This window comes from Aquila chrysaetos, chromosome 13 (genome assembly GCF_900496995.4).
Source record: "Aquila chrysaetos chrysaetos chromosome 13, bAquChr1.4, whole genome shotgun sequence".
NCBI classification, from domain to species: domain Eukaryota; kingdom Metazoa; phylum Chordata; class Aves; order Accipitriformes; family Accipitridae; genus Aquila; species Aquila chrysaetos.
The window spans coordinates 9,829,750-9,854,380 of NC_044016.1; the positions used below are offsets into that span (position 1 = coordinate 9,829,750).

Consider the following 24,631-nt stretch of genomic DNA (forward strand, 5'->3'; position numbering starts at 1 on the left):
CAGACACAGAGAGGAAGAGAGAATTAAGCTCTAACTGTAGTTTTACACTATAATGCAATGGTGTCTAGGAATGCTCCAGTGTAACGAGCTAAGTAGTAATTAGGAGAGAACTGAGGGAGGGATTTTACAGAGATCTAGCTTAGGCATTATTCCAAATGTTCAGCATGATAATTTGATGGTGGTCCCACCTGCCATCCGTATAAGATGGCTCTTGAATTACTGTACCATATCTGAATGAAAGTAACGGAGGAGTGAAAGCAGTAGGTGTCTGTTGCCCGCCCACAGCTAGTACCTGGCCTTGTCTCTGGTTCACCACCTTCGGTGTTCTCAGTTGGGCACTATTGTTTTTGCTTTTCCTTGGAATGGTTAATGTTTTAACCGCATTTGTGCTTTGCCAGCATGCACCAGTCCAGTCTGTACCATTTAAAGCTGTAGCCAAAAGCAGCTCTATCTTGGTTAGTACCAGAAACTGCTACTTCAGAAGCATCAGCAGACTGGCTTTAGCCTAAGCAGCACTGGTGATCAGATTTTAATGCTTGTAGAACTGAGATTATATTTTGGTTCTGACCGCTTGGAGTGGGAGATAGCCAGTGCAAAAGTGGTTAAGACAACATGCATTTGGACGACTAATTAATTGCAAATGGTTTTTCTGGGAAGGGAAGGGTGACATTTGAGCTCATTATTGCACAAATTAGAAGAAGAAATCAGCAGTGGGAGTCTTAGACAAGAACGTCCCATCAAGCTGGTTACGGCAGACTGTAGGCAGTGACTCCTATTGCTGTATTTTGAGACTTTATATGCGGAGTCTCAGCAGCAGGGAGATGAAGACCAAGTACTTGTTTAGTCAATAAAAGGACCTTAGTGTTAGTGTATAGAAAAATAACGTAAAAAATAAGTTGGTAGAATGTGAAAGTTAATTGATATTTTTAATCGTAGCTGTATAAAATTCAGTGTCAAAGAAAGAGGGGAGAGAGAGACAGAGAGACACCATGTTTTAGTACCCTAATAACTTCTAACTCTAGTCTAAGATCGTAATGTATGTGAGAGGGGTCCAGTAATTATAAGGTAATAAGTGGAGTGGTGGTGTAAGTGCTCTAAATTAAAAGGAATTTGCAGAGCTGCTGTAAGTCAGTGCCGACCCGCTTTCTTTCAAACGTTGACTTGAGAAAAGTGCTTAGCCCAGAGTGCAAGTAGAGAGACAAGAGAGAGCTATCTATTAATTACAGCACTCATTAACAGTGACGGCTACAAGGCAGCAGATGCAGAAGAAAAGGCACACGCTACTGCAGGCTGGCAAGGGGATTTCCTCCCCTCCAGTTCTTGAGGAAAGGACAGCACAAGCAGGTGGTCCAATGTAATAAGATATTTTCACGGCTTTAACCTTCCCATTTCCTTGCTTTATTTGCTGACACCAGATAGCTTGCTCCTTCCACCCCCCAAATAAGTACTGATTTTAAATTTGGAGGATAACATTTCTGCACATCAGTCTGGCTGTTTTCCAAATTCACGTGTCGTTTGTTTCCAATAGAATTTTACAGTAAAAATCACAACAATTGAAAGGTGCTAAATAAGACCCATGGGCACTGATTTTAGGGTAAACCTCATCCTAAGCAGATATCTTTAATGAAGAGTCAGGCTTTGATTTCGGTTAACCTCACTGGAAAGAAAGCGAACTCTCTGGATTTATGTCTGTTTTCCATTGGTGAATTTGATTCCAGATCTTGAAGCAGAAATTGATATTTTTAAATTTCTTTTTTAAACATGGAAAGGTGAAAAAGTGAAGACAAGATCTCAAAAATTACTTTAGAAAGTTAAGTCAGTCAAATTGTCTGGACTCATGTGTTTGCTTTGAAAACATGAACCTATAGCTCCAGGTGGGTGGTCTTACGGGGTATTTGCTTTTCTGCTGATAATGTTTCTAGAGAAATGCTCATAACTGTCATCTGTGCTTTGGCAGCTTCTGAGAGTACTGTCAGGAAAATGCTGGGTAGGCCATTTGCTACTGTGGTCTCATAACCAGCTGTAGAAAATGAAGATAGTATCTGATTCAGAGCTTTCTAATTATTATTTTTGTCCCTTGTTCTCCCTAAAATATGTTTAAAAATAATAAAAATCTTGGGGATGGAATAGACAAAGAAGATAATTTTTTTTCCCCCTGTAGAAAGCACTAATTTGTCAGATCAAATGTTATATGGTTTTATTTCAGATGCTTAATTCTGAAAATGTAAGAACTGAGAAGTAAGACAGAATCTCATCTTCTGAAAGACAAAACTTCTATGTAAAATTTCCTCTAATGTATTTTTTTTTAATCCAAGAACGGAACACGTAAAATGTCAGGTCCTATAGAGCTGCAGATATATGGGATAGTGGCATAGTTATTACTGGTTAGTCTGAGGATAATGGCTAGAAAGTAATTGCACCCTGAGCTGATGAATCATTTCACTTAGATTTTGTGAAAATGGAGTCCAGCCTTAATTATTTGTTAGAGTTCCCAGTTGATGTGCTACTGCGTTACTAAATAGCTGTATCTATAATAAAGCAATATTAATATAGAAAAAAAAAGACTGTGGGAGACTTGCTCTTCAATTCTGGGATCAGATCAATAGATGATGGATATGTGTTTTAGTCAAGTGTCTTGACAAATATTAATTACGGAGCAGAACATTTATGTGATCAAACTTCGAAATACTTGTTCCTGATAACGATGGCATTTACAGAAAGAAAGTACTGATGGAAAAAGGAAGACATTTAACAGCCAAGTCATCTAATAGGATTTTGTTAATTTTTTGACTTGCTAGATGACAAGTTCAGGATTTAGAGTTGATGTGAAGTTGACACATAGCCTAGAGGGCAGGTGGAGGGGACAACAGAAGGATTTGGTCTCTTTAAAGTTTTTGTTTACTGCCTGTCTGCAGCTTTGACAAAGCTCTGTCATGCCCTTATGCTGATTACCTTCATGTAGAACAAGAGGTATTGACTAATGAATGAATGATGTGCAGTCCCTAACCCTTCCGGAGCAGCCTTAAAGAGCACTGTCTTTAATACACAGATTCTTCTTTCTCTCTCTCCCCACTACAGGCTTCTCTGCAGAATGTCAAGCAAAGATCGACACATTGATTCTAGCTGTTCGTCGTACATCAAGACGGAACCGTCGAGCCCTGCCTCTCTGACGGACAGCATCAACCACCACAGCCCTGGTGGCTCCTCAGACGCCAGCGGGAGCTACAGTTCCACCATGAATGGACATCAGAACGGGCTGGACTCGCCTCCCCTCTACCCTTCAGCCACAGGGCTTGGGGGCAATGGGCCAGTCAGGAAACGGTATGATGACTGCTCTAGTACCATCGCTGAAGATTCACAGACCAAGTGTGAATACATGCTGAACTCGATGCCCAAAAGACTGTGTTTGGTGTGTGGTGACATTGCATCAGGGTACCACTATGGAGTGGCTTCCTGCGAGGCCTGCAAGGCTTTCTTCAAAAGGACAATTCAAGGTTGGTTATTCTTTAAACTTCTTTTCTTTCTTTTGCTCGTAGTGAAATAGTACAATCCTTGACTAAATCCAGTTAGGACTTCAGCCTATACCTTCTCATTCTTCATAGTGTTTGGTCCTACAGATTGTTACTCATGAAAAAGCCCTTTTGAGCTTCTTCGGGAGTTCTGTCTGTCACATTAAGCCCACTGCCACGTTTATTTTGATTGTGAAAAACACAAAAACACTGGAGCCTATGCGGTGCATGTTCAGATTTGTTTTCTATATGAGTTTCTCATGGATTCCTGTAAGTGATTGTTGCGAAGAAAACTGATTATTTTCTGAAGGTTGTCATGGATGCCTCTTGAACAAACCTTGTGGCTGGCACACAGGGATCGTGCTTGGGTTTTGCTCCTAGTTACACCACTACCGTACTTAAATAGTTATAGAAATCCAGTTTATTTTTGTTAAAGGAGCAGTGCATTTAAAATTCAAACAAAATGCAATGGTGTAGTGCTTTGTCCGTATCAGTGTATTAGTAACTCATCTTTCACCCATATGATATACAGTGGCCTTAAAATGTTCAACAAATATCTGTAAGATCACATTCTAAGGAGAGTAAGTTGGCAGCTTTTGGTCTCTTCCCAGTACTTTGTATTAATCTGCTCTTGATACCTGTTACAAATACGCCACATATTTTGGCATAAATTAGTACGAATGGGATAATTTGCATGACCACTTGTTCTAGCTTCAGAACCACTGGAGACAAAATAACCTTCTACTTTGATTTAGATATCATCCTTTCAAGTAAAATTGAAGGTGCTTTATTTAAAGAACATGAGGCCAAGCTTGGCCTGTACAGGAATGTAGTGTCACATTAAATTAAATTCAAACTTCAGAGACTAGAATTAGGTTGCTAAGTCCAAATTTAAGCTCCTCAATAAAATCTGCTTGATGTTCATAGATGTTGAGCACCTGGAATTCTCAGGAAAGACAATGCAATCTGGTGGTATACTTTTCTTTTTAAAAGTGAGTTATGATAAGGAGCATAAAGTTAGTTTCAGTTTGTAATTTCACATAATCCCAAATTTGAAACATTTGGTCAAGGTTTCTTAAATATGGTACTTCCATACTTAATGTAAAATTAGTGAAGAAAAATAATTAATGTTAATTTATCCATTGCTGAGGCAATGGCCATTTTATTCTCCTCATCCATTTTGCTACTGGGGGTTTGGGCCTTCTACCAGCATGAAGTACCGATTTTATGATGGCCATATAGCCACTAAAAGGAAACATTAGACTTCAGTTGTTCTAATGGTGCTGAGTGTTACAATGTTTGCAATCAATAAACAAACATACCTGTGAAGATTCCAGTGGCCTGGGTTCATATGTAAAATGAGTGCATATGCAGAAACAGTATGCTCATTTCAAGCCTTTGTTTTGGAAAAAGTGAAAAAAGAGGTAGGTGATTTCACTTGACCTTCAAGAACATTTTCAGATAAGCTCAAAAAATGTTTCCACTGAAGCAATTTGTATTTTGTGGTTGCTAAACTTCAAGCACCAACTTCAACTAGCAGCTCAGTTTTTATAAATGGTATTTAATTGCTATGTAATAGCTGTCCTACAGAACTGAATTGAGGCATGATTATTTTAGTTGTATTTTGAGCATGAAAAAATGCCACAGAAATGTTAACTGATTAAAGCGTTGACTTCTGGTAGTAATAGGTAGTCTGCAATTTTACACCACACCACAGACATCAAGTTTCTGGGCATGGAAGCACAAGACAGGGACGTCATTCTCCAGATTAGCAACCTGGACTTGGCCACACAGCTCAAGTTAGAACTGGCAGCTGTGCAAAAAGTCTCAGTATGGTTAGAGCACTAGCTGCATCAGCAGGTGACAGTGCTGTGAAGACAAAAAAAAAATATGCAGTTAGGAAAAACCAAGCATTGAATGGAAAAGCAATAATGAAGAAACTATGAAGAGGAGGTATGTTACCATCATAATGTCATGGCAGCATCTTCAGTAATGGTGCTGACTAAACTGACACAACTACTAAAAGTTTTCAAATACCTTGCAAAATAATGGAAGCTATTTACTTTGATGAATCAAACCATAGATTGTGGTAAGGTGACGAGAAGTATATAAGAAAAAGGTACTCCTCGTGTTTTGAATGAGCAAATTCTACCTTTAAGCTTGCACGAAGAATAATTCCCCTGAGTTTTTTTGCTCTAAATGATAGAATTTAGTCCCAGTGTTCATAGAGGTCATTCTTCCCTGTACCATTTCACTTCCTGGTTCATATCACATTCATTCTCTGCTTGTTTTTAAAATAAGTTGATTACTGCATAACTGCAAATAAGAAACCAGGAGAACAGAAAAAACCCAAGAAATTTATAAATACAGAATGCTAAACCAGACTACCTGAAGAGTCAAATATTGTAACTGTGCATATGTACGGATAACATGTCTTGGCTGAAAGAAGTGCTTATTTTAAATGCTAATAATTTAATTGTGATGGGTACTTAATTATTGATTCAGTGAAAAAGAACATTTGACTTCCCAAACCTTTCTTGTTTATCATTCATGAGTTACTAGATTAGCTCAGAGTTTTAGAACCTAGGTGCTATTCCTGTTGAAGTCATGGGCAAAACTGCCCTGAGTTCAGTGAGAGCAAGGCTGAGCTGATAAGGTTAAGATTATGAAGCACATCTTGTGTTCACGTGAGGCCTGATGTCCTTTCCACTAAGTCAAAGGGAGTCTTTCCATTCTTTCCATTTCAAAGGAGTCTTTTGAAATCTCAGTAGGTGAAAGCCACAGGCAGCTGTTCAGAGAGCCGGCACACCAGCATCTTACATAAGACAGAAGTGAAGTGCATCACAGGATACATAGTAGCCTTTTACACAAGGCGAATTTCACTCTAAGGTAGAGTGTACACCTGTTTTTAAGGGTAATGGAGATTACCGTTCTCTTTCAGATGACAGCAATTTAGTCTAAAAAATGTTCATTCCTGGCTGATGGATTTCTTTTCTTCTTCCTGCCTCTTGCAATCCCTCCTAATTTTCTTAAAAGTAAAGAAATTAAATGAACCCTGTCTTGAATTATAGGAAAGAGTAAGTTTGTCTTTTTTGAATATATATTTTTAACATAGCACAGAAATACATTTGGGGCTGTGGTAAAGAATGCATAAAGATTATGATAAAAATCAATAATATTAGAAAAAATTAGAAACAAGAAATTACCTGCCTAAAACCAAAACAAACCCCACCAAAACCCCAGCTCAGTATATAAAATCAGTGTCTGCTTAGGTCATAGTAGAGTCTAATGATGTTTTGCCCCCTTTTGTGACATATAAGGGATGGGAGAACTGGATGTTCTCTCTGCTCAGCCTAGTACTTACTCAGCTGCAGCTCTCAGTTTGCTTCTGGGATAATTTACATGGTGTCTGACTGCAAATGTCTCACAGAAACTCACACACAGCCAAATCTCCCCAAAATTGGCTTAACATCAGGGATAGTAGAAAATAGCAATGTCTAAAAATAGTTACAGGTCCATTGATTTTTAGGGTTTCTCCAGTTTTTGCTGTGCACTGTGTTATCTTGAAAAGTCCAAGCTTTCATTAAAAGAGAGAAAAAAGAATTTTCAGTTGACAGCTGGGTGCAAAGTCCTGTGTTCAGCGCAGAGGTCTTGTACTCACTAGATATTTTGTGGTGAATATTTAGTGTAAATACATTTCTCAATTTTTATTTGCTCAGATATCATAAAGACTAGTAAGGACACACTTTGCATTAATAATATGTAATTACTCAGTGCCTGTAACTTAAACATTTCTGCAAGTGGATTGAAATGCTATTCTTGCTTTCAGTAGGAGGATGATAGGACTTAGAGATTCAAAGACAGTTTACTATTTGGTTTTATTTTAGCCTTCATCTCTCTAAAATAATGGCCTGCATCTAGACAACTTTCTTCCTCCGTCCTTCCAAATCTTCAGGACTGTCATCTTTGGACTCTTTGAACTAGCATGAAAAGGCAGTGTGAAAAGCCTAGGTATTGATATGTTGTCTTCCTGGTAAGGCTTGTTGCAAAAGTGTCAGAGCTTACTATTTCCTTGGACAGTGTTTGAATTTTCCCCACAAAAGCTAAAATATATTGCATTCAATAGTCCTTGTAGTTCTTGGGCTTTGGTTTTTTTTGTTTATATGTTTATTTTTTGCGGAAAAACTGTTGGATGAACAGTATTGAGGCAGCAATCTTCTGTTTATACGCAGGGTGAGTAAAGCAATAGCTAGGAAGAAGCCGTGCAGTCATACCCTCACTGTCTCATTTAAGAGCTTTATCCTTGAGAGTTGTTGCCTGTCCATGCCTCCTAACACAAACAAGACATATTCCATCCTGGGAATACTGTTGTCTTTTTGGTCATTACGTGAACTAGACCAAGTCTGCCATCTCATTTTATGCTGATCACCTAAGAGCCTTCAGCTTTACAGTTCTGCAGTAACATAGTTCCTATGGTCTTCAATGCCTGCCCAAACTAGGAGCTAGATTAGACTGCTTTGTACTTTTTTTCACCTTTTTGGTTACTCAAAGTTGGTTTTAATCCCTTTAGTGTTCATGTTTTTCAACCCTCTTTAGAGTGTTTACCCATTACTGAGCCAGTTTGATCTGTAAATGTACAAACACTTTACAGTAAATATATATTTTACTTTTTTTTTAAATCAGGAAGTTTTAATCAGGAAAGTTAGAACTAGCTATGTAATTCAGATAAGGTGACATTTAAAATGGGCAACATAAAATTTGATTCGAAGTTGGACTTCACCGAAGTGGCTTCCAAAGGTTAATTTGCATCTCAAAGCTGACTCCTATAATACTGCACATCATTTTTGTGGAGGAAATGAAACCAAATTAAGTAAGATTTTACAGCTTTTCAGCATCTTTACTGGTAGCTAAGATGATAGTTTTTTATAGAAAGATAGGGTGGAGGCTTGCATCTTGGTGCAATAGTCTGTGGACCTTGGCTCTGGTGCAAATATAGCAGCCCTCCAGTGAACCTAACACTAAATGTCACCTGAATCCATCATTACCTGATTAAATCATTTACCTTCCTTATATAAGTGAAAGTCTGTGCCTCAGCATTTCTTTCAAAGAATTTTTTAAGCAAGCAATGATAGGTATCTTCCCTTTTCTCCTGATGTCTCTGTGCCTATGGGCCAAACAAACTACTGAGCAAGTATTTTTAATTCCTTCCAACACATTTTTTAATCCTGTCATAATATCGTTGCGTAACTGTGGTAGCCAAGCAAGATGAGACAATAAGATATAAACATGCTGAAATCTGAGAACCAGAGAGAAGTTTAAAAGTGTACGGATGGTTCTCTATTATTTTTACTATCACTTCTTTCCTTACACCCTTGTAAATTATATGCTGCATTTAGATTATTAGGGAATAAGAATGAGCAGCCTGATTTGTGCATGGCTATTTCAATCCCATCAGAAGTACTCAGAAAGAGATGTGGTTTACAAATAGTACTGGTACAGTGGTATGTATCAATGCCATTATAATTAGGTCAGGATCTCTATTTGTTATAAACATCTATGAAAGTTTCCAGCCCACTTACGAAGCTCTGTCTAGTTGAAAACTGGAGACATGTGAAGTCTCAGCTAGCGAGTGATTTATTTTAATGTTTCTATAACTTTTTTAATTACTTTTTTTTACTGCTGTGAAATTCGTTTGGTTTGCAACTTCACAGACTGAGATGTTCTACGTGCTCATAAACAAACAGTGACAATTTTCCATGCTACCTTGGTAGGATGTATCGAAGTCGACGTAGATAAAATACCAGTAGGGACAAAATATAGATGGTTCAGTCTTTCTCACTTGGACAACTCTTCAGTGACTCCCAGGTGGCAGGGGATCAGTTCTGTTGGTGTCTTCAAAGCATTGATTCTCTCTTAAAATGACCTAAGTGCCCTTAATTTCTGTTGGAAGATAAAGAAGTTGCCTCCAGTGGGAATCAAAGATAGTTGGGCCCTTACAGGTGTCATTCAACACCCCCTAATATCAGCCTCATATTGAAAATTATGGTGGTTTTTATGAGGCTGGAAACCTATCTACCTAAAGTTAGAGGCTGATGCAAAAATGTCATGCAGTCAAACCAACCAGCATCACCTTTACATTTTCGTTTTAAATCTCCTTTCATGTTGCTTTCTAGGAATAAAAGAAAAAGAAATAAAAAATAAATTTTAGAAACTCTAAGTATATTATAGTTCAGTAACATAGTACACTGGGTTCTTTTAAGGAACTCAACATAGTGATTTCATTTAAAATGTACTTTTAAGCTGGATGTATCCCTCTCTCAAACACCATCTTACTACTGTAGAGTTATTTAAAAACTAGCTGCTTCTACTGAGTTTTCTACTGTAACAGAAAAGGCAACACAAGCAGCAGAGACGTAAGCATAATCCTTCATACATGGTCCTATCATCTTAAAAAAAACATTTGAGACATTTAGGAACCAAATTTTCAAATGTTCTGTAACTCTGTGTGTGCAATATTGTTTCTGAAGTCATCTGGGTGAAAAATTGTGATTACAGTCAACTTTAGGCTTAATCAGCTCCAGATGACATGTAGCAGAATTCATAGGTCTATAATTCCTAGAGCTATCTACAGTATCAGGTGAATCCATCTAAGGATTTGTCAGCCAGAACTGGTTTCAGTTAGGTTCAAATCCAACCTCATTCCAACCTGACCCCATTTCTGAAACCTTTTCGATAAGAGTACTTTCACTTGTGAAAATATTTACTCATACTTAAATTCAGTTGAGTTCTGACTGCAAAGTAGGGAACAGAACTGCAAGAACTAAAACTTTAACCTGAGAGAAAATATTTTTACTTTCTTCAGTTCAGCTTTGCTAAGACCTATAAACATCAAATACATTTTTAAGTCCATCAGGGACTTTTTCTCTATCCTTCTTTTCCTAAGTTAGCTTATTACTCTTTATTTCTGACAGCACCTACTTCTCCTCAGTTTCTCAAGAACTGTTCTTTTTTGTTCTGGTTGGATTATATATCAAGGTGTGACCTAACGTACCATAATTCACTCTCTATGTTGGCTTAGATTCTCCTGTCTCTCTTTCTGAGACTTCTCTTTTATTAATTCCCAGAAGACCTATGGCTGTAATCCTGGCTACCTTTCATTTTCCAGAGTTTTCATGCATGCCAGTCTACAGACAAGCAGGTGTGTTCCTTTGGGTCTGTCACCCAGGAAGACAGAGCGTGAAGGTGGTACCTGGGGTAAACCTTACTGCAGAAAGACTTAAATCCAGTGATGCAGTAGCCTCTATTAAGAATAATGAGAACACTTGCTTTTTAAATACAAGTTTTTGAAAAAAGGTATTAGGTTACAGAAGCTCAAAGAGAAAGTTTGCGAGAAAAATGGGGCATTATTGAATATAAATAAAGAGATACTGAAATACAGTTTCACAAGCTGATTATAGCATAAAATTATTACATTGAAGGAATAATTAATTCCCCTCTATTGGCTTGCTTTTTTTCTTTTTTTTTTTCCTTTTTTCTTTTTTTTTTTTTTCTGGACCTATTCCCACACAGTAATAGTTTCAGTACTGGTATCTTCAGCATTCCTCCTGCTTTTCTAAGTGGCTCATGGCTACTCTTTCGAAATGCTTTTTCACCCCGTATCTCAGTCTTCCTCACGTCTTTTACTTGTCCAAAGATTTTCTGAGCATATTCCAATAGCTCACAGCAATGCTGTTACATCTTAAGTGTTATAATAGCAAATGTCGCAGTGCGAAAAGGGAAATAAAGCTTCTGCTAAGAATTGCTGTCTGCAGCTTCTATTCTTGTCAGTATTTCTGGAAGAGAGACCCCTGTTTCAGCTTGTCCCACAGGCTGGAGCCAGTTTCTAGAGCCAGCTTTGCACTCTTGATATCTGTGAGGTTCTAAAGTTGTAACTCTTGATGACAATAACTTCATTTTGAATAAGATGCCAATGTATAAGGCCCAGTGCTTTCAGTGGCCTCTCTGTTGTGGTTCTCACTCCTCCTCTGCTGTTGCCTTGAGTGTCACTTTCAATTCCATGCAAGAAATGGCCGAAATGGTCTCGAGAATCTTAGCTAATCCAGTCGTTTGCCTGGCTTGTAAAGCCATTGAGTAACTCCCTGTACCATTAAAATTGTACTATGACTCCACATCTCATTCAGGTAACCTCCAAACCTCACCTGTGAGATGAAAAAAATGGTATCTTGGACCACTTATCATTGAGCTGTGTGTAAAGATCTGACAGTCTGAAGTGTGTAAAACCAAAGAGCCAGTTACGCAGCGTAAGTTTTAGCAGTTCATCCGCTATCTCAAGATCAAATGGCATCATATTTTTAGTGAGTCAGTTGCTCCTGATAGGCACAGTGTGTTAGAAGTATTTTCTCATTTTTTGGCTGAGATAATAAAATTTAACAAATTAGTATAAAAAAGGAACTGTTTTTAAATAATCATTCCTCAGTGCATGAGGAGAGAAAAGGGACTCAGGCTGGCATAAATCCTGTTTTATTATTACAGCACAGGGCAATGTGTTTGGGGAGTGAAGATTTGACATATATTTTTATTTTCAAACGTCATACTAATTTACATTACTCAGCCCTTTAACTGCCAAACTGTAAAAGTCCATTACGCTACTGAAAGGAATATACAAATTATCCCCTGGCACTTCAGGCAGGAGTTTTACATATATGCTGTTATTCTATCAGCCAGCTAGCTGCACGATTCTATTAAGGAGTAAGTGAGAAAATTATATTGCCTGCAAACTAATTGTACAAAAGACTCTGAAATAAGTAATCAGAGCCCAGTCCTTTCTGAAAACCAGCCAGGAGATATTACAAATTGCTCAATCGTTCTTGTCAGCCTAGTGTAAAGACTCAGAGCTGCCATGTTGATTTTGTATAACATAGCTACCTCTCCAACTGTTGACAGGACTGGGCAAACTCAACTTATGCTCTTACTAGCTGCTAAGTTTCAGCCTCTAGCATGATGCAGTAGACAAGTAAATGGTAGAGCTTCCTTCTGAATATTCTTCATTGAAATAAAATGCAAATCTGAGCATCTTGAATGGATGTAGTGTACCTATGAAATTGTAGAGTTTCCCAAACACTCCTTCAAATAATTTCTTTATTTTTAAGGTATAGAAGTAAATAAGATATTATGAGAGCTCTAATGACCTGCAATGTGCAGTAAATCTATGTTTTTACCAAAAATATATCCACTAATACTTTGAGTGCTAGGTAAAATGCATTTTGAGTATGATATATATCCAGGTACATAACCATTGCAAAATTCCATTGGGTGGTTTTTTTTATTTTTAAGGAAAGCTCACTGGCAGAAATGAAGTCTATCCATGAGGATATTTGGTAAAATACTGCGTTCATATGTGAAGTGGTGACAAAATGTTAGTTCCTTGAACTCCTACTGTGGTCTAGCCATATTCCAAAATGCTGAAACACTTTAGGGGAACCAACTGTGGCCATTGGTAAGATGTGGATCTTTGCTGCAGCAATAAATGCTGTTACTGTAACTCTGCTGTGTTCATTGGAGGAACTCTTTCCAACATCTTCCAGGTTTATTTTCTAACATCAAAAATTAAGATTGAACATCTGCTGTAAAATACAGTTCATTAAAGTAAAGTAGCCTAAATTGATAGGAGAAGATTGCCCCTCTAAGCTCAAGTACTGGAATCTAAGTGACTAGAGTAATAGCTCATTTTAGGGTTCTTTAGGTGGCAAGAATTTGCAGGAAAAATAAGTTGCATTGTCGGTGCATAATGTGCTGCATGCTACAGACCCTTGCCGTGTTTCACAGGATTTTGCGCAAAACTGAAATGTCAGGGTATGGATAAGCAATCTTGCTTATATTTTTCTGGTTTTGAATGCTACTTTTTGGTGTTGACATCTGTACCTTTGTGATCTGTGCCTTTGCACAAGGACTCTGGCTGTAGTGGGAGTGCTCTACTTGCCTTGGTACAGAGCTTTGCTGCTTGAAGTTCTGTGTTGTAATCTCGATCTTGTTTTTGATCAAGATCGTTTCTGACCTTGTGCAAAGATATCTTTGATCTTGTGCAAAGCATTTCTGATTTTGTTTCTTTTTTTTAAATAGGGTTGGTAATACATTTATTACTATAATATGGTGAAGTTAATTAGATACAATTTGTGAAAGGCTTTGAAGGTGTCACTGTGTAGTCGTTGTGCCTCACCAAGAATGCCTCGTTAGAGTGTGAGAGGATAATGTGAATCTTTTTTTAAGCTTGCCATTACCATCCTTTCCTACGTATCCTTCCACAAATATTATTTCCTTACTTCGCTAATGCATATCGGAAAGAAGTTTTGCAGGAACTCTCTTGCTGAATTTCCTACCCACCGTATCCTTCGGTTTCTTAAATAGCTTTCTTCTCAGGAGCTAAAGAAGGGGAAGAGGACTAAACTGAAGTTTGAGTTTTGCCAGCAAGAACCATTAGTATTCAGACATACCAAGATCTGTTTTACTCACCAGCATTGCTAAGTCAGTCATGCAGCAATGTTCAGGAGGAAGAAAGCCTGCAAAGGCCTGAAAAGGCTGTGCAAGTATGCTGGTTGTATTGGCAGAATATACATTGCACCATGCAGACCTCCTTTATCATAAATACTTAACCAATTTTCAATAGGTGTAAGTAGTTTAAGTATTACTTCCTGTTGAATTAGCAGTTGCTGAGCATTTGAGTCTTTGTGCAATCCTGCAATCCACTAATGTGATATTTAATGAGGAGACATCAGTCTGGAGAAAGGTAGTCAATATAAATCAGTGTTTACAAAGTGTGATTAACTCTGAAATATTTCATCAATGCTGTGGTCCCAGGCAGACTCTATGCTAATTATTAGAACCTGCGCATGTTTCAGGGGACTTTGACGGACCCTGAGCGCAGCAAACATGGAGCAGCAAAATTGCAATTATGCTCGGACTGTCTCTGATGACAATTTATGCATTTGGTGTGATGACCTCTTGCTTCCCAAGAGGGCAATAAACAGAATGCATTTTCATTAAGATACTAATGCACTTAATCACAGGGGGAAAGGGTTAGAAAATAAAGAAATACCTTTAAAGCAAGATGTGACAGGCTGATGGGGAAGATACTTTATTTAAAAGTCAGTTTCCTGGTGAAACTTTGGACTGCTGCAAAGTCTGTCATATTGAATGTATGGGCAATAGGATGCATGGCTGGGCAGATGAATAAGCTGAGCTAAGCTGTTTTACGAAAAGTGCAGTGGTACTAGGGCAAAAGAGAACAGATGTTCTCCCATTTGGACTTGGATACCCAAAGATGTGATTTTAAAAAATGTAAAGAAAATTACTCATAGGTATTTTACCCATTAATTTTCAGGTGGTTTTTTTCTTATTTTTGAGGATAAATAATATGTACTGAGCAGTAACAAAAAAAATTGAGACACTGGTTTGCCCGGGAGGGCTCATATTTAAGGATCTAGTTTGTTCTAGGCCTTAAGGAGAGTTGGGAGAGGCAGAGGCAAGCATCTCCCCCAGTTTTTGTTATTCTGACAGCTTGAGAGGAATGATCCTATTTCTGATGCTTCTCAGTACAAGAACTCTGTCTAAAGTATAGAGAGAAGGGCAGATGTCCTGGCTGAGAGATCTGACCCAGCAGCTGTAGAATGTGCTAGGTGTGGTGGTAGCAATGCTGGTGAACCCTGCCTGATACCCTGTGCCTGCTGTTGTGGAAGGAGAAGGGTGAAGCTCTGTAGTACCTGTTACAGTTGATTGTTCAATAAAGCATGACAGTCTCCTTTTCGTATTCTAGACAAAGAAAGACTCATGAAACTGGTGGAAAAAAAGGAAACGAAGAGTGCTCAGGTTAGGATCCCAAGCATGTGGCTTGGTACAGACAATAAATGACAAAATTTTCTCCTCCTACCAGCAAGAATAATCTATGTGAAGGCTTTTGCTAGGGACCATGTATGGAGTCAGACACAGACTCATGTTAATTGCAGTTTGTGTATTTTTTTTTCATATAGCTGTCTAGATTTAAAAAAAAAAAAAAGTCAAAAGGCTCATCCTATAACTCAGCTTTTCATTTTTACTTGAAAGGTGTTTCTTTCCTGTAGCACTGTTTACTCTTGATACATTCCAAAATTAAACACAACAGTAATTGTATCAGTACTTCGTATATCCATTGTGTTGATTAGTGATTCTGAATACCTCGCTTTTCCTGTACTTTCTATTACAGGTAACATAGAATACAGCTGCCCAGCAACGAATGAATGTGAAATCACAAAGCGCAGACGCAAGTCCTGCCAAGCCTGCCGCTTCATGAAGTGTCTAAAAGTTGGCATGCTGAAAGAAGGTAAGACTGATCAAGTCAATATGTATCTCTCTGCAAATGCATGCAACAATTGTAGCGCAACCAGGAAAGAAGAGATACCGGTGAGTGTTGTAATCAGTTATTGTAAAGGCAATTTTCATGTATACTTGCTCTTCCTGACCATCTTTTCTAAGCTATGGAATTACAGTGTATCTACATAGAGTTCATCTTCTCTGGAAAATTTCTAGCTATGTGTACTACAGCAAAATGTACCCCAGCATTCAGTCTCCTTCAGAAGGTAACCGAGAGAATAATCATCAGAATAGATATCCTCTCATTTTCCTTAACACTTTAACATTGTGAATTTTCAAAGATTTCTTTCCTCCATTCATTATCCACTCTTAGACTGTGCCAATTCTGGCAGAAACACATACTGTGCATTCTTTTCCCTATTTTTACTCAGTCTTCATTTCATCAGGACAAACAAAAGGGTTACTTCTCAATTAAACAAGTAAAAATATTGAGTATGTCTACTGAAGTTACTGTAACTACACTGGAGCAAATAATGGCATACAGAAGAGGAGAATCCACCCCTTTTTTTTTAAAAAAAAAAAAAAAAAAAAAAGGCAAGCATGTGAGAATCCCTACTCCTCCCTGTAAGTATATGTTGAGTGTTTTAATTCATCAGTTACATTTTGAAGATACTGAATAACAGGTAAATACAAGAAAATGTTTCCAAGAAACAGTGCTGTCTCACCTGGAACCTGATTCATCTATGTTACAGAAAGAGGCAATTTGTTAAATCTTGGTCGCCTGCTATGGACTTCTATTTCTGTTAACGTACATGCAAAAATACACTTTTATGTGCATGTATTGTATACATTATTATTGTAGTGCGCTGTTACCACCAAGAAAGAATAACAGAAGATGTCATGGACTTCTGAGCTAGATAACATTTTAAAATAAAATCAATGTAATGTTTTCTAAATATTGTCTCCAGTGGAGAGTGCTTTGTGTTAAGCAACCACTTTAAAATAATCCCATGCAATTTTGCTTTGGCAGTGCTTAAAAAGCCAGCTTTAATAGATGGCTGATTTTTGCAAATTGTTTGATGGTAATTTAAAACGGGTTTAAGTATACAGCTCTCAGGGTAAAATCTAAGAACAACATAGACCAGTGGAGAGATGATGGACAAATTAGGCCTATCACGCACCTACAGACATATTCTTATTGGATTATACTTACTAAGAATAAACCTTGTTCTGTGTAACTGCTTTGGCAGATGCTATGATCCTGTGAGCCAAATCCTGCTGTCCTTAGTCTTACTTGAGCAAAACTCCTGTCAGATTCAATGGGGATTTTGCCTCAGTAAGAATGGCAGGATTTGACCCTCTCTTCCAGTGGTGATGGGAGGGTTCTTCACTTGCCAAAATCCTCATATAACTGACCACTAGGAGCAGTTACTTAAAGGTTAAATTGTGATGCTTAGATAAACTGTAGAAAGAAAGCAATGTCTGAGTATGGCACCTTTTGAAAGGGACTGTGCTTCTTAACATCTTTTTTTAGTAAGTTAAGACCCTGTATCACACCTAATACACAGATATATTGAGCAACTTGTTTGGAAACGAAACAGTAGTACCAAGAGTATATACAGGTGAATTGGTTTAGACCTTTTCTTTTAAATTTTGAGGGCACCATTGCACATCCATTAACATATATATTTAAAAATCTAGTCTGTGTGCTGCTTCTGGGACTGCATAAGGAAATTAAGTGACTCTTCTACAAATGAGTAATTATCTCAGTTACCAAAATTGTGCGCAGATTTACTATGTTTAGTTAGACAATTCAGATGCTCATTGTGAATCAGATTTTTTGCATGAGTGATCATTGTCCATGGATGCAAATCAGTCCCACAAGTTTGCTTAATCAGAATTTCATAAATTGTCTACCCTAAAAGTACATACCTTCTTCTGAAAGTTCTACAATGACAAAATAACTAATTCCTTTGAAAAGAAGGTTCCTCTGTTAGCCCCACTCCTGGGCACATCATAGTTCTTCCACTCATATTGGTGTGAGTTTTTCTGTCAATACACAGATTTCTAATTATTTTTAATTACTGAGTCTTTTAATCTAGGGGACAGTTAGCTTATCTTCTTTTCAGGTATTGCTTATCTACCACCTAATAGGACAACCTAAAAGGACCTCCAAGGGCGTTTTGTTTTCTTTCCCGCTTTAGTGGCCACTTTTACTTTTGAAACCATACTGATTCGTGGTACGCTTTAGCACTGTGCGTGGAATAGAGAGATTTTTTCTTTTGCTCTTGTTGGATGGTAGTTTTGGAGACAGGTGGTGGTGTTTTTACCTATGGGAAAGTCTGGAGATGAGGTTTTGGCTTTGACCACATCCTTTATGCACAGAGTGAAAAAAGATGATATACTTACTTCTTTCATGTGTGAAGTGGTGTAAATTTATTGATTAGCATGGACTTACACTGAGCTGAAATAATTCCTGCTGTATCTTAAACGTTTCTTTAGGTACAGACAAGGATTTCAGTCCCATGCAGCATGTCAGAGATCATGCTGCAGTAAATCTATTCAAATGTAAACCTGTTCAATTCAATTACCACTTTATAATAAAATTTGCTGCTGCAGCCTCCACGTTTGTCACAGCAGTCTCTACATGCTGATGGCACAGCATGCCTGGAAATTGACAGCCTAAATCTATTTACAAAAAAAATTTAGTTGCAGACCTGAAATAAAATCAAGTTTAAGCAGCTTTGAGAGGAGCATCGTATTCCTTAGAAGAACTTCAGCACATCTGCCAGTGTGCATCTTCTCCAGAAATCTTACCCTGTTAGTGGGGAGTTTTCTTCTAGAAATTTCTAGTTTTTAAATGTAATCCTAAGTGAAACAATTATCAGACATTGCGCTTCCCTTCACATTTGGAAGGACTTTATTACATTGGGATTTTGTGAATTGTCATATAAAATTCATGATAGAAATCACAGTGCCTGGGAAAAGATCCTGAGTTATATTTTAGTTTTTAGGGCAAGGTCCAAAAACCACTTACAGCCAATATATAGAGTGGCTTCTCTTATGACAGCTGCATGTTAAATCATTTATTGTGGGAAGATAATGGTGCTTTTCATCCACCATCCAGTGTTTCTGCGAGAGACATAGTGTAAGGATTTTGGGGCCATGTCTTGGCATCAAACCGTGGGAGGGAATTGGATTTCTGGTCACATGTAATACAGGCTGGAGTGGGGAATTTCTGTACGTATTCTCAAGGATGTCGATGGGGCATAGCCAGTAACACCTAGATCAAGATTCTTAACAGTTTATAAGGTGTGGGCCAGAAGCTAGAGAAGGAAGGGTAAAGCAATGTCATACTGGGCTGAGCTGGAGTGGGATTGAAGTCCTGGCTCTTGTCTGCATCTCCTATTGAGTAGCACAAGAAAGTTACTACAGACTGATCCAGAGGAATATTTCATTTTGGCTTAGCCCATGGACTGTTACTTGAAAACATAACTCTAGGTGTATGGATGTTATATGAGTATGTGTTATGCTTTATATTGAAGCACTCAGTAGATACTGATGAGCTTTTAAGCACATGACAAATATGAGGGTGTCATATTTTCACTTACTTTCCTAGGTGATGGTTGTTAGCAGCGCAGCAGGATACACTTTACTTGAAGAAATTCTGCATTTTTCTGTTTTTAATTTTGTGTGTCAGTATTACGAAAAATCAGATTTTCAAGGATCACAATTGGTTCTTCTCCTGAAATACAGTTTCTTTGACTGTGCTTATGTTTTGGTGGATTTTCTGAGATTCACAAGAACAGATGAAACAACGTAAAGATTCTTGTGTAGTCTAGGGCGAAACTCTTCAAATGTATCCCTAGTGATGTCTTTAAATAATATTGCAATTGCTAAAAAGGGGTGGGGGGTAGGGGAAACAACAATTTGCCCTTTTTTAAAATGAACACTTTTAAGACATTCTCTAGTTTTCAGTTCTGTTGGTTTATAATCAGTTTTTTAAGTTTGGCCTTTCAAACGCTTTGGAAGCCGGTGATTAGTTTGCTTCAGGTGGGAGAATTAAATCTGTGTTCATGTGCAAGATTGGGTGTTTTAGCTGTTTTCCTTTTTATACAGCTAGTTGGAGTGAGAAAAAGGGGTTGATTTTTTTCTTTTCTAAGAAGGAAAATTGGATGTAAAACTGCGTAAATTGATATGGGAAATAATGGGTAGATATCCGACTTTTTTTTTTTCCTATTGCTAGTCGATCTGGTTGAATTCTACTTTTAGTCTTCCATTAGTACTATATGCCTTTTAATACTATCTGTGGGACTAGTTACTAGCATGTGTCTGTGATAGAAGATATTGTTTCAAGTTTATGATGCTGCAGATCTTGCTCAGAATAGATGGCCATGTGAAATAATTCCACTGGAGTAATTAATTCCAAAATTACTTTTTTGTTTCGGATGCAGCATTCATATAACTGTTTTTTCAAGAGGTTATTCTGCCTCCATGGAGAAAATTGAAACATGCAAAGTGATAGCCTCAGTTTTATCTGTCCCTATATTGTAGCAATATTAAAAATTACAGTTCAGAGGGGAACCTATTGAGTGGCACTAAAGCAGCTTTTAGACCGTCTAAATACTGTATCCTGTCTTAGCCCTCTCAGTTCTGAGCAGTGCTGTTTCATACTTCTTAGAGGACTGTTGACACCAAAACATCTCCCATATATCTCTCATCTCTGATATCTGGATGTTTTCAGAATTTTTTATGGGTTGTTTGCAGTGGCTAATCTGCATTGCTTGTTATTTCAGAAAGTGTAGTTCATAAGTGGGTGATACATAAGGAAATAAATTTAAGTTTATTTGAAGAGTAAATTACACCATAATGAAATGGCAGAAAACTTGGGTTGCTTCACATAAGTATGTTTGTATTTTCCTTATGAATGGATGGCCTTTACAAATTAACATCAGTCACTTTGTACCCAGTTAGAATAGACAGAGTGACAGAATTCCAGCTTATTTAGTCCAGCTATTAAAAATGGGGTGCCAGATCCTCACCTAGTATTAATGGAAGCTGGTGGAGCTACATTAGACTGCTGTTCATTTGGCAGGTTTAGCAACCTACGCTATGGGGAAATCAGCAATATACCTTTTCGTGTTTGTGAATCTTTACTGTAGCTAGCATGTTAGCTGTCATTCAGGCTCTGAAAATGAATGGAAACTCTCCAAGCTCGTCGTCTGGCAATGCTGACTTCAGTGTAACCCTTCCCATCACAGTAGTCCAGTTAGCGTGTTGTACTTACACTCCTCACTGAGTAGCTGTTACCACTTCTCACTCATTCATTTGGGTTTTCTTAAAAAGTTTCACAGAGTCCCTCAAAGTGACCTTAGCATCCCTTGGGCACTGTTAAGGCAGTAGTCAGAATCTGCCTTGTGTGTAAAGAAAGTCTGTATTGTAAGTTTTTTCCTTCAGCACTGATCTGAATAAAAGCAATTACTGACAGCTTTTAAAATGCTTGAACATTTTAGATGGTCACAGTACTGTAATGAACCAGATTATTATACATCAGTTAAACTTCTTCTTAACATGCTAAAATTGGGGGTCTCTAAAGTATTTTTGCTTCACACTTTGAGGGATTTCATTAATTCAAATATAAGAATACTTTTTTTTAAAGAGGTATGTGTATTTTAAAGCATAAATTACTGAGTTTATTATGCAAAGATTACCATATGAACATCTTTGGCTTGTCTTCAGCAGCAGATTGGATTAAATTATCATATTGATCCTTTCTGGTTTTGGCAATCTATGAAAATGAATCTGATTCAGCAAGGAGAATAGGCAGCTTGAGTTTACTCTTATGTAAAGAGTTGCAGATTAATGGATTCTCTCTCAAAATAATAAATAAAACTAAGCAATCCTCTTTATAACTAAAAATGTGTTATCACCTATGTTTTGAGGCTAGCGAAAAAGCCTGCTTAATAGGATTCCTCCTAACAACATCTCCTTTGAAAAGACCTGTGCATAAGACATTGCCAAGGTAAATTTCTCTCACAAGTCTAATATTAGTCTGCCAAGAAGAAAGCAGAAATTATTGTGGAGGAAGTTTTAGTTTCTGCTGCCTTCAGAAATTAGAACAAAGGGAAAGAGAAAGCATTAATGGTATTCAAAGAAAATATTTCTGTACAGGATGACAGTTAATAGAGTGGCGTTGACCTCAGTGATATTTCTTATGCTCTGTATTGTAATATTACACTTAAGGAGCTCCTTCATTAATGCAGGATATTAAACAAAGCTCCCATGTTACAACATCAAGAGATAACACAGTGGGTCTTCTGTTGAAGTCTCTTCTGTATATCAACCCTTTTCTATGTTTCAATGTATTATGAGGGAGTTTGGTTTCTAGTGCAGGTATTTTTTGGAAGTGTTTCTTTTCCTGTTCTTTTCCCTTCTTCCCCCCTTTCTTCCTCCCCATTCCCCCTTTTCTCCCCCCGCCCTTTCCCCTTCCATCCCTTTCCACCTTTTCTTCCCACCTTCTCCCCTTTTCTTCCTCCCTGCAATTTCTCCCTTCCCTTCCCTTTTATTTCCTCCTTCCTCCCTTTTCTTTCCCCCTTCTCTCTTGCTCTCCTTTTCTTTCTTTCATTCAACCTGTGCTTGGTTTAGTATATACCGGGACCTGTTAAATCTCCTTGGAAACAATAGAAACTAATCTCTAAGTGTTGTTGGTGTTCATAAGTAGGCCTCTTTCCTCCTAACCAAAATGTGGCCTGATAGCCCAGTTCACACATTAGAACTGACAGCCCAATTTGTCTGCCCTAAAACACGGCTCATGACTATCCACTCTCTGTAACTGATGAGGAAGGCCAAACTATTCAGCTGCAGGTTAGTGTTTATAGTGAGCTCAAGCAACCAGCATTTCTATTAATCCATTTAAAAAATACTCAAGGAAAGGCAAATATTGGAGATGTGGATATTCTTTCTGGGTTTAGAAATCACATGAAAGTACCTACAGCTAAGACCAGCTGTCAGCCTCCTGAGAAGTTCTCACGGTGCTTGTGTTGCAGTGTTGTGCCAGTCTGGTTTATGTTCTGCCGCTGAACATTTTTGGTCCCCATAATCTCATTGGGAATGAAACGGAGAAGTCCCAGCAATTCACTGGAGTCAGTCTTTAAACAAAATTTCTCTCCTTCTAGATAATTTTTTTTTTTTTGCAGTTGTCGCTTTATTCAAATACTCCACTTTCATAAAAGGCAGTATGAAGTGAATGTAGCGAATGCAGTATTGTTTACATGTCTGTTTGAGAACTATTTACATTTCTTAGCTTTCCACAGATTTGTGAATGTATTTTTTTAGACATCAGCATCTGCAGATCTGGGGTCAAAGCTGTTTGCTGGCACACTCATCTGCAGCTTCCTTGAGATTAGATGTTAGGCTTGATTCTGCTCCCACAGTCGTTACTGGTGAGAATCCCAGTGACTGCAGTTGTTTGCAGGGTCAGGCAAGCATCAGTGAAGAATGCATTGGGCCTATAGTTACTCTGTAGTTTTGTTATTAAAAATAGTGAGTTTGCAAGATTTTCAATGGGATTAAAATCTGCGGTATTCTTCTTAGTGTACATACCTTACCTATTACTTCCTCAGAATTAGTAGTAGGTTCTGCAGATTGAAAGGTCTACCTAAATTGGAATACCATTAAAAATTAATCACTTTATGATGAGAAAATATTAGTACAATCTGAGGTTGTTAACTGAACATCCTCATTTGTCATGTTTCTTCTTTTGATCCTAAAATAAGGAAGCAGTATTTTTCTAATTTTCTAGAAATTATTATTTCATTTTTAAAAAAATATATTTAGTGGATTTAGTCCCTGTGAACATTTGTTTATGCACTGAAAGTACAGTGACAGCAATATAAGTGATAAGGGAAGGTAGAGACAAGTCTGAAGGATGTAGGACTGTGTATGATATGGCATCTTTTCCCATGAGCTCCCAGACAAATAGCTGCCTTTAATTCTTGGTCTCTGCCACCCATAAACACATACATCAACATGGCACTGCCATTTATTGCAGAGTGCTTGAATTCTTATACATGGGTCCTGCCCTATATTAAATAGGGGACATTTTGTAAAGAGTGTCATTAATGTTATTTGTATTCTTCACTTTTCTCTGTTTCTGCTGTGCAGATATTTGCACATCCCCTGCTTGAGTGGAATAGGTTTAGCATCTCAGGTAGAAGGTGCATTTAGCAGTGATGCATATACATATCTCTAAAATGCCACTTTGGAGCCAACCCCTTTTTGTATTTTACTTAGCCTTTACTTGGGCAGCACTCGCATCTCCTCAATAAGACTTTCACTGTGTAAAACCTTAGTAGAAACAACAAGTTGTATGATAGGATTATTTGGGGTGAAGTGCTGAAATGATGTAGGTGCTGCTAAATAGAACCCATGTGGCAGATGCACAGGCAGACTTTTGCTGCTTGTAATGGATTGGCACCAAAAAACTTGGAAGCTGAGGAACTCTCTTAGCCTCTTCACTCAGCCAAAGCAATGAACATGTTGAGAAGCACTAAAATTACCATCTGCAGGTGTTACCTCTGACCTCATATAGTGCCATCCCTCAAATATTTCACACTTATAAACCTCTGCTGTCCTACAAAAAAAACGTTTGAATCAACATGGTTTATTGGGATGTTAATGTAACTAAGCCACAGTCTCCTCTCTGGTCAGCCATTGTCCTTTTTTAAGCTGGAGGTGTTTTTACCAGTGGTGGGTCTTTGTCACGTCTACTCACTGAGTCA

General features: G+C 37.9%; 1 protein-coding gene across 13 annotated transcripts in view; it reads left to right on the plus strand.

Annotated features, from left to right (window-relative positions):
* Window positions 1-24,631, plus strand: part of ESRRG (estrogen related receptor gamma) — a 406,932-nt gene that overhangs the window by 275,507 nt on the left and 106,794 nt on the right. For all 13 annotated transcript variants that reach the window (XM_030034642.2, XM_030034646.2, XM_030034652.2 and 10 more), the window contains 2 exons: window positions 3,079-3,494; window positions 15,745-15,861. In XM_030034642.2, coding sequence (XP_029890502.1) covers window positions 3,079-3,494; window positions 15,745-15,861 — 533 coding nt within the window. The remainder of the gene's footprint in view (window positions 1-3,078; window positions 3,495-15,744; window positions 15,862-24,631) is intronic.